Source organism: Rhinoderma darwinii, chromosome 3, assembly GCF_050947455.1.
Source record: "Rhinoderma darwinii isolate aRhiDar2 chromosome 3, aRhiDar2.hap1, whole genome shotgun sequence".
In the NCBI taxonomy this organism is placed as follows: domain Eukaryota; kingdom Metazoa; phylum Chordata; class Amphibia; order Anura; family Rhinodermatidae; genus Rhinoderma; species Rhinoderma darwinii.
The window spans coordinates 299,787,102-299,798,675 of record NC_134689.1 but is presented as its reverse complement, the minus strand read 5'-3'; the positions used below and the strand labels follow the sequence as shown (position 1 = coordinate 299,798,675).

Sequence of the window (11,574 nt, the reverse complement as noted above, 5' to 3'; positions counted from 1 at the left end):
TGTTTTGGAGACACAGGGTGATCACAGCAAATATTGATTTGATTTAGATTTCTCTTTTTATTCACTTAATTGTTTTTTTTTATCAATTAACAAAATACAATTAAAACGTCTGTTTTTGAAAGCATTCTTACTTTGTACATATACACAGTACTGTGCAAAAGTTTTAGGCAGTTGTGGAAAAATGCTGCATACACATAGGAAAAAAACAAAACATCCTGAGCCATTTAAAAAATGGCACTTGGTCCTGACCATATTTTTTTTACCCACAGTTTATTCATGGTAAAGAAGACACAGATACCTCCTATAAGTTGCATAGTTTTTGAATATTTAATAACTTTAAATTTTTCTAGTCAACATTATATCAACATCCATTAAATAAAAAATTGTCAGAAGCAATTCGTATTGTTTAAATTACAAGAAAATTTACTGTGCACAAAAAATATACAAAAATAGTTTTCCATTTGATTTTTTTCTCCTCACAACGTAAATTGTCCTTTTGCACATACAAGTGATCCCACTTTCGAAGTAGAGTTTTACAATCCATATAGAAAACGGATATTCTTCTATTTTGCAGGAGAGGATTGTATAAATAGTCTTATGTGGCAGCATTTCTGCTGAACTTCAGCGTAACCGACTCCATTTCAGAAATTGTGTGACATTACTCTAGAAAAATACATTTGAAGGATGTCTCCAGACCTTGATCAGTAAGTCCCTATACAACACATGTAAAATGACATTCTTCGGGTATCCTTAGACAAGGCATGCCCTCAGCGCCCAACTGTCACAGCAGAGAACACCATTTTATTGCTCATTTAGCCGCATTTTGTGGTGATGCTGTTCTCAGACCACTGACAGATTTGTGCTGAAATTTTCAGACATGCAGCGAGATTTCTAATAAATCTTAACAGAAATGGGGAGAAGGCACGCGAGTATTTTACGATTCCTTAAAATCGGTGCTTTTGACAGGATGAAGATGTTTAAAAATAAAATAGATCCACACACACACAAACAAACAAACCCCTAAACTATGTCATGTAGCATGCCAAAGAACAAAAACACACCAAAACAGTGAGGACAAATGAGATGTTTTAGACACAACCACTACTTGCCATTAGCAAAGTGTTTACAATAGGTCAATAAAAACAATGCTCGAGTCTTCAGTGCCTGCTCCTAAGGGTCCATTCACATGTTGCGGCTGAGGTGCGATTAGAACCGCACCCAAAAAATAAATAAAAAAAAAAAACCTTCAACAACTGCATGCAGTTTTACCACGTTTTAAGGCAGTTGCATTTTTATTGCAACCACATCGAAAAACTCAAATCTCAGTAAAAGTGCATGCGGTTTACGGATGCGGTTCTAAACACACCTCAACGTGTGAATGGACCCCAATTTCAGTTCCAATTTTACATTTAGTTGTAATGTTAACCCCTTCAGTGACAGACTTTTTTGTAGGTTTATATTCCTTCTGATGCAGTGCACCATAGCTGTAAATGTTACCACTGCGGTGACTACTAACAAAGAGCAGATAATAAGCATTTACAAATATGTGGTTTGCAGCCTTTTACTAGACATCAGTATGTTCCCTTTTTTTAGTGTAAAAATCACCAGACATTACATAGCTGTTTGGGTTAAAACAGCCAAAATATATCTCACCAGAAATGTGTTCATGGTAGAACCTAGGTTTAGATCACCAGACTGCTTCAACCAGTCTCTTGGTGGGACAAAAAGCAGCTGAAAGCAAAAATGCAAATCAGCTGCGCTATTTGTCCCGACTTCAGGCGGCTTGAAGCATCTACTAACCCCTATAGAAACAAAGACTAATGTATGATCCTTCGAAAACAGAATAGGTCACGCTATAGTCCTCTAAAATCTGTGGCCTTTAGGCCTCAGGGACACCACCCCACATGGTGCATGATATGGCATCTGTGTGCCACCTTACATCCTAATGCACATGGTTTTGCGGTGTCCATGATAGTGAAGCCTAGGGCTACATGGCAACTTTGGCTGCGACACTGGTCACACAGACAAAGATTGCGGTGTCGTCCTGCATGCATCGCAGGTAATGAAATTCAATGTGACCACGTTGTGACCCGCGGTTTGCCACGACACAACAATCGCAAGAAATCCGAACCTGCTGGATATTTTGCGACTGTCGTGTTGGTCACAGCACAGGGTCGCAGTGCAGCAACATTGACTTTTACTACTTGCAATGCAGGCAGGGTGACCGCATTCTTTTTAAGCCAAATTCGCCGTGTAGCCCTAGCCATAATCTAGTAAGTAGTCGGACAAACGGCATGTAATGTGCCCCTTAAGGATGCCGTCACACACGGCAGAATTGGTTACAGAAATCTTCTGTGACTGAAAATCTGTCCCACTCATCTAAATGGAACTTCCAGAAATCCATGCACCTGCTGCAGAAACCACTCCATTCAGATGAATAGAACAGATTTTTAGTAGCAGAAATAGTTTGCAAAAAACAAAACTGCCGCGTGTGAATCCACCCTAAAGGCTATGGGCAAAGGCTCATTCAACTGATTGTACCTTTTATGCGGCGAAAAAAAACGGTCGCTAGTTGGCAGCACATCTCCCGAAGATGTGCTGCCGATATGATGCAATGGGGATGAACAATCATAATAACCTATAACACAAGATCATAGAAGGAGATCATCCTTGAAGGTGTATATAAATATCCCATCTTTCTGATGTTATAATAAAAGAAATACAGGATTAAACCGAATTGTGCCAAGTCCTTGTGAGCAGATTCTCCTGTGACTAGAATTGTTACTTGCTAGAATATATGCGACTAGAGTTCCAATTCATGTGCACCGCAGGAAAGGCTAATAAATGTTGGGAATTTCAAAGTTTTTTGCAATTATAACAGGATATTTCAGTTCCTATTCTGGATCATAATACACACCAGGTGTTTCCTGTCTAGCAAGAATGGACTTGTGAGAATGTGGACAGCGAAAGCAATTGTATTATCCACACCAACGTAAGGAAAGGGGGAGACGAAAAACAAAAAGGAGCAAAAAGATCCTGAAATTAATATATACACTTTTTTTTTTTTTTTAATGAGAATTACTAAGAATCCTGGGGAGATTAGATGGTTATATGGTTTACACATGCAGATGTAGTGCAGGTAATGCTCTGATCATACTTGTGCTGGGTTCAGTTCCAAGTCAGCAGCGCTATTATGGCTGTAAAAACCACCGGAACCTAGAGGGAAACCTGGCAAACCCCATTAGAAGTCAATTGGTTCTGTCAGGATTCACTGGGATCACTACGAAGCAGATCCATCATGCTGATTGTGGATACTTTATGAATGAAAGCGGTGATGGTAGTGTGAACAGATCCTAAACCTATATATTAAATATAAATAAAGTATATATACATTTATCCTTGCCAACCAGAATATTTTTGTTTTTTTTTGTTTGTTTTTTAAGACTAGATCCCCTTTAACTAGGAGTTAACAATATTGCCCTATAGAGTAAAATTACAATTTCAGTTCTGCTACATCTGTATTATCTTCTCCAGTGATTAACAGGAGTTATTTTTCTTTGTAAATAATGCTTTCAAAATAACCATTGCAACTTCTGAAAGGATATACACATCTGTACCACTGTGTCCACATGACAACGTAGGTTTACAACACGATCACAGAATAATCTGTGCCACAAAATGGACTACATGTTGATATTTCTGCCTGTTCAATACATCACAAGGGAATGATGCAAACTCCACTGTACAGGGCCTTTTAAGCTTAGTACAGCATGTTCTAGCACTTGAGAAAATTATTAACCGGGGTGATCAAAGTTTGCCTGCACTAAACTCCTTAAAACTTGTAGATTTTTTTCCCCTTAGCATGGACTGGTCAGACACAAGATCATACAACCCATTAAAAGGGGTTGTCCACTTTCAACAAATGAAAAGTTATACAATTTTACAATATACATTCTGCATAGATTCCTTACAGTTGTCAAGATTTCTGCTTGCAGTCATTCAATAGGAAACGTCATTGTTTACGTCCAATGGATAAAAACTAGAGATCTTGACAACTGTGAGGTATTCATAGAGAAATACAAATGATAAAATTGTATAACTTTTCATTATACAAAAAAAAGAACATTTGCTGAAACAGGAATACCCCTTTAACGAAAAGCAATTTTTTTTTAGATCAATTTGATTTGAGTGTTTTATTAAACATTTTTTTATTTGTGTGTTTGTGTTTTACTTTTTTTTATTTTTTAACTTTTTCTTGTCCATGGGGGATGCCATTTTTTTTTCCATCTCTGTATGTGTCGATTAACGACACATACAGACATGGAATACGGCACATACAGTCCCATAGTGAATGTGAACGGGGCCCGTTACATCCACTATGCTGTACGCCGTCTGTGTGGGAACGGCGCATGCGCCGCTCCCACACAGTCCAACTTGAACTGTTCGACGTCCGGCGCCATTTTCCTGTGGACCGGAAGTCGCGGCCGGACAGTAAGATTACTTCCGGTCGCGGCTTCCGGACTTGTGCACTTGGAGCGGAGGTAGCAGACGGAGCGGACGGACCGGAGTGAGCGGCGGCGGCAGGAGCAGGTAAATTATTTCTATGTATGTTCGTGTGTTAGTGTGTGTTTACTACTGTATGTTAACCTACTACACTGTGTGTTAGCTCAAAAAATGGCGAGACACAGTGTAGGAGGTTTGACCGTTCAATCCCCTCGTTTCTCCCGGCACTAGCCAGGATAAAGGAGGGGGGGATTCTGAGAGCTCTCTAGAGCGAGTGAGTTTTCTCAAATTTTGCAGCATAAAGCAATGTGGTTGCTTTACCACATGCAATGCTGCAATTTTGGGAATTGCTCCATCTAGTGACCAGCGCTGGGAAATATTATAAATTAGAATCTAATTTATAATGTTTCCTGACTCGTGAAAAAAATTAGAACAATGTTTAATCATCTATACACTAATTGTTTAACTAAAAAAAAAAAAAACATTTTTTTCTAGCGACGCTTTCCCTTTAAGTTTTATAATTACAGCTTCTATGTAGCACAGGACATAGAAGCTGCATATCGTCAGTCAGCGGAATCAGTCAGTGTGCTGGACTGATGGCTTGGCTTATAGCGACACCTGGATCCACTTTGGGACTGAACTTAGCAGCCCCAGAGCGAATTTCTGTCAGCTGAGCAGTCAGGGCAGCTCATTGACAGATTCGGCTCAGAACGTCTTTCTACAGCTTCTGTGTGTATTCTGATACACAGAAGCTGCAGAAGTGAAACTGAATTAATTTTTTTTTTTAAATAAAAAGTACACTACAAAAGTGATTTAAAATCACTAAATAAATGTATTTCAATAAGAAAAAATAAAAAGAGGACCCTAAAAAAATGTATATAGCCTTTAAAGTCAGTAATAGGTGATGGATTATGGAGATCACTTCAAATATTTATTCAACAAATATTTTGTTTAGAACGTATTCACGCAAGACGGTTTTGTGCCAAAACGCCTCCAAACCTGCTTGAATGAATACAATCTTAGGGCTCGTCCACACGCTGCGGAACTGTCCAGTTTTTTTACGACCAGAAAAAAAACGCCGCAGAATACAATAGCGGCATAGTGGATGAGATTTAACAAATCTCACCCACATGCTGTGTAAAAATTCAGAGTTGAAATGGACCAGCGGTGTGTATTTTTCAATTCCTGCTGCGGAAAGTGTCCAGAATTGCTGCATTTTTCAGGGGAGAGGTCTCCATCTCCTAACATTGGGAAAAAGGCAGCAATTTACGGACCATTTTCTGCCCTAAATACTGCAGGAAATGGTGCGTTTTTTGCCGCAGCGGAAAGTCTTTGACTTTCTACGGAATTGCTGCAGAAATTTTCTGCAGCAATTCCGTTGTGTGGACAAGCCCTTATTGTTACTACAGAAGTCATCATACTTGCAGGCAGTGGCCCATATTAACCTTGGTGACTATGCCTCTTATTACATGGCAGCTCTGCAGGAATGACTCAGACCCAGACTGACCGGGTGGATCCATTTCCTTTAGTAGCAGCTGAACAAGAACCGAGGTCGGGTATGTACAGGTCAGATAAGTCATCATAAGAGCTGGATAAACAAAAACAACAACGTGCAGGTTTCTTGTGTGTTGGAGCAGGTCATAGGTACTGTAATACCCTCATTGTTTCAGCGTATTTGTAACATTATTCAGCTCCCCCATCATATAAAAATGAAGATCCAGTCTGAAACTACATTAAACGGTAACTAAACTTTCAGAAAACTTCTGACATGTCATAGTGACATATAGTGCAAAAATTCCACAGCACTCACCAAAATGAACTTCCCACCGAAAATAGCTGGATGCAAAATTGTGTCCAAAAATCCAGTTTCACACCTACTTATATATTAAAAAGAGACTTGGTGACAACATCCATTTAGGCAAAAACTATTTTTTTTTTATCAAGCATAAAAAAAAAATAGTAATTGTGAACCATGGAGGTATACTATTTATACCAGCATGGTTCACCATTTTTTTTTTATGCTTGATAAATACTCCTAGTGGGTCGAAACGTAGCTGTACATTGGGATGTGTTAATAAACACTAAATTGTTTTTGCCAAAATGGATGCGGTCACCAAGTATTTTTTTATTTTATAATGACCTGTCAGAAGTTTTGATCAGTGGGGGTCCAAGCGCTGATACCCCCACTGATCGCTAGAAAGAAGCGCTCGGCTGAGCACTGAGCTGCTTAGTTTCTGATCTGATTTTCTCGGAAAGACGAGCAGTTGGTGTATGGGCTCAGACTTTCTATTGAGTCCATACACTGTTACATCGCCTTTCCCAGAAAAGCAGATTCGAAACCAAGCGGTTCAGCGATCACTTGAGCGCTTCTGCCACTTCGTCTTAGCGATCGGGAGGGGTCTCAGTCCCCCACCAATGAAAACTTCTGACATGTCACTATGACATGTCAGAAGTTTTCTGAAAGTTTCGTTACCCTTTAAAGCCTTGATTACACAGTGCAAATTTGCTACAGATTTTACACGTACAGGACTTTAAGTCAAAACCAGGAACTGAACCTAAAACAGAAGAAATATATAAAGGAAGGCCTTAGTGGTCTGCTCTACTGCATTCAATTCTGGTCTTGGCTTAAAAAATGCATGCAAAATCTGCAGCAAATCTGAACTATGTGAACAAGGCCTAAAAGTGATCTCCCAGAAAGATTAGCTAATAAGCCCATTAATGTATGTGAAAAATGTGAAGCAGGTGAATAGCTTACCTTTTTTTCTGCTGCGTTATCTGTATTTATAGGCATATAGCAAGCAGTTGTAGTACCCCATATAGAATGTATATATGATCAGCATTGTTATAGGGACATTGATGTGCATGGTGATTTGGGGCCACACAAAGGCCTACATTTATCAATGTGTTTGTGCCTTTATTTGGCGCATTTTAATCCAAAATATTCTGTAATCTGCTGTGTGACGTTTATTAATAATTTGCGCCATGCTGTTTCTAAAAGTGGAATGAGAAGTGTGCGAATATATAGGAATACTTAATTTTGTCTTGATCAGCATTTTCAATGGTTTAAATACAAAAAGTAGTTCTACTAAAAGCTGGCATCCCCAAAAGATGTCCAAATAGTAAGTCTGTCATAGGTGGTTCATCATGTGTAATGGATTAATAGAGCACTTATTATCCACATTATATTGACAAGGCATAAGCATTAAACAATCTGGAAGGTTTAGCCATGGAGAACCAGAGATTTAGGGTACAGTCACACATGGCATACTTGCTTTGCATTTCCGCAGCGAAAACTTTACAATGTAAGCCTATGAGAAAAATATTCTACAAAGAAATAACTAAAGCAATCGGTCTGAGTTGCAGAATATTTTGTCCATTAGCATACATTGTAGTTTTCTGCAGCGTATTTTTAGGACACGGAAATACGAGGCAACCTAGCTTGGCAAAGAAGAGACAGACTGAAAGACCTAGCCAAATATTGTTCACCTCCCCCTTAAGGGGGTTTTACAATGGGTAATTATCGGGCAGACAAGCGTTCATAAAAGGTTCGTTGCCGATAATTGCCCTGTGTAAACAGGGCAGCGATAAGCAGGTGAACAAGCAAACGCTCAATTATCTGCTGATCGTATAGTTTTAAAAAAGTTAAATATTTTCGTTGTCGGTAGCACATCTCCCTGTGTAAACAGAGAGAAGTGCTGCCGACATGATAATTTATGGGGACGAGAGATCGGAGTAACGACCGCTTGTCCCCATACACAGCCCCTTGTTATAGGAGCAAACGAGCGCTGATCAACGATGTTTCGTTGATCAACGCTCGCTGCACTGGCTGATTATAGGCCGGTGTAATAGGACCTTGACAATGTTCCGACAAAAATAATCTTCACAATCAAATCTGATACATTCGGTTTATCTTACAGCAATACAGGGTCGGGACATTATAGAGGTCTGCTTTGGCGTTTTTAACCGAGTTGCATTTAAAGAACTAACCCTGGCCTTCTCCACCTCTTTGAAAGATATAGCAGCATTTCCCACAATAGAGAAGTAATTTGGTGTACATTCTAAGCAGCAGCAATGATCTTCCTTTTGCCATCCATAATACGTTCTGGACAATATTCCCTATACGTGTATCCATAAAACTATGCTGTGTGGTTCCTCCTCAGTCTGTGATTAAAATCAGTAGTGCATTGAGGTGGGCAGTCAAGAACAAATCTTCACATAAATTGCAGGAATCTACCCATAACCCCTGTGAACGTGAAGAGCTGAGAAACAAAACACAGCTTAACAGGCCTCGCTCCAAGCCAGATTTAAGTATGAGCAAGGCATTATTATTATTTTTTTTTAATAGTGAAAATCCTGTTTACAAAAAGACCTCCTATAACGGTGTGTGCTCCTAAAATGGGACTACCCGTCCATGTGTCGTACAAACTGCAGCAATGCAAGCTACTCTATGAAGCACATTAACATTCCTCAGCGTGTTGACTAATAAGATCGTCTGCCTAGGATTGGCAGAGGAATATTCCAGAGTATTAGACATGACCTTGGTTCTCTACATAGATTACCGATCCAGAACGGAGACTTTGATGTACTGTCTTCTTGTGTAATGGTTTACAACCTACAAGGAGATTCCTGTCAGCGAGGCTATTCATTTTCTATGCTTTCAAAATTCCTCGCATTGTACTTACTCGCCGGTACAAATCATAGCACCAAAACGTTCTTATAGACTACGTCCCCATTCTGGCACTGAAAGGGTTCACAGTACCGGCCTCAAAGTAAAGCAGGCAAACAAAAACAATATATATATATATATATGTATAAAAACAGAGACTAATATGGATATTTCATAGGCACTGTAATAATAAAACCATAAGCCTGGGAAATAAGTGATGTTTTAAAAAGAAAAAAAAAAAGACCAAACCGATACAAACCCACACAGACAAGTCAGCAAGGGGATGAAGATGTAAGAAATGGAGAACAAAAAAAAACAAAAAAAAAACCATGAGAAAATAAGTTTTAGACGTTTCCTGGGCTTTAGCCAGAGCACTGGATGGAATAATCTTAACACCGATGTTTACCTCAGTATCTACACAGACCGGTCCAGTGTTGGAAGGAAACCGAAATGGAGTCTGTATCATGGTATGAGGTGATAACCGTCATCAAAGGGCACTCTGTTGCTTTATAAAAGCAGTTCTCTCATTGCGAGGATCACACTCCTCTATTTCAGACTCTGAGAATCCTTCTTCATGCCATATGTCTGATGGGATCCCTTTATAAGAGATAATCCCACTGTCCAACATGTATAATTTCTTCCTGCCCAGGATAACCCCGGAGCGCACTTGAAGGAACAAAAAGACTGAGACAAACACGACAACAATCATAACGCAGCTTAGGCTGGCCACGATCATTGGCAAGCTTGAGATTACGGCAGCGGCTTCTTCAACCGTCTCTTTCAATGGTGGTGATTCTCTGCTAATCTGAACCTGGTGTGAACAGGAGAAGTGCAGCTCATTGTAGTGCGAGTGTGCAGGGCAACTGAGACAGTCATTTGCACTAGTGCCCTTGCAGGTAGAACACGAAGGATGGCATGCGACGCAAACGTTGGCCAGAAGCGGCTCTATGCTGTTCTCCAGTGTGTATTGGATACTTTCGACGCTGGCAGTGAAACCAGGAGGACAAGACTTCACACAGGTCTTCTGATGCAGGTAAAAGCCTTCGTCACAAACTGCACAAGAACATAAGACCATGGCATCAAAACAGGACAATAATCCTTTTACTGTACATCAATAACACATATACTTTGTCATGAACAACACTTTCTATCTACACAGGTATATAGAGCTAGTAGATATCTGTATATTCAGAGGAGTTTTGTGGAAATAAGGCAGTGAACGAGTACTGAATAAACATGGATCTGCATATAAAAGTAACATTTTGCATTTTAAACTTTACAAGGGGTCGTCTCAAAGACCATGAGGGCATATGGACGTCACTGACTGGAGAGCCGCTTACAAAAAGTGACCCACGATCTGGTGGACCCTGGATGGATGTATGTATATATATATATATATATATATATATATATATATATATATATATTCAAATTATATGTAATGTAGATAAAATTGTTAGGAAACTATCATTTATCAGGCTGTGCTTACATCTGACTACAGACAGTAAAAAAAAAAATTCCATGCTTTACCCAGAATTAATTTTAGATCATTCACCTTCGCTTCATTGTTTAACAGGACTTACATCTATTTCATATGCAGGCCATCTGTTATCCATGCTTAAAAGCAGTTTGGATAATTCCACAGCAGCACTTAGTGAAAGATTTAGTGCAGTCCACTTGAGTGTTAGACTGATTCTTACCAGCAGGCATTGGGCAGAATGCAATGAGTAAAGTTACAATGGGTTCTTAGGAGGCAGTAAGTGGAATCAGGGCTCATAGAGACCCTTAGATAGACATAAACAAGGAAATACTTGCCAAACACAACATGAATCTGTATACCAACATGTGGTGTGCAGTCACTTTACCTGACCCATTCCACAGAAAACTGTTTCATTAGTGGAAATCAAGCCCTCGTTTACTCCTTAATTAGACTGGAGCGTCTCATTAGCACGGAGAGGATGGCTCCTCACCGGTGATCTGAAAGCTCTTCATTTGGAAGGAGTCTATTATGGATTTTCTCAGGAGAAATGGCTATAATATGCTTTCATGCGGATGGGTAATAGACTTTGCAAGAGGATAGGTTAAAGAAATAATTTCTATGAAATGTTCGAGAACGCTCAAGAGGTTTGCTTTTGGACAACCTGGTGACATTTTGCTGCAGATTACACGCTCCTAGTTAAGTATACACAGAGCTCCTAGAAGCCTTAATCACCAAATGTCAGAGCCGCAAAGTCCTCCAGTCAAAATTGTTAACCCTTTGCTCATCAGCGAGCGGTTAACAGATTGTATCTGTGTGATCTTAATATCTTTGACTAATAGTCCTTTAGTAGGAACGATTATACAGGAAAAACAGAAAAAAACAGGTAATTTTAGAAATCAACTGTACATGAGAGGACAGGTTCTCC

At 39.5% G+C, this 11,574-nt stretch overlaps 1 protein-coding gene across 2 annotated transcripts in view; it reads right to left on the bottom strand.

Annotated features, from left to right (window-relative positions):
• Positions 1-304: 304 nt before the first annotated feature.
• The window catches only part of FURIN (furin, paired basic amino acid cleaving enzyme), a 203,634-nt gene continuing 192,364 nt past the window's right edge, over positions 305-11,574 (bottom strand). For both annotated transcript variants that reach the window (XM_075858119.1, XM_075858120.1), the window contains exon 16: positions 305-10,222. In XM_075858119.1, the coding sequence (XP_075714234.1) occupies positions 9,657-10,222 (566 nt within the window). In that variant the 3' untranslated portion in view covers positions 305-9,656. The remainder of the gene's footprint in view (positions 10,223-11,574) is intronic.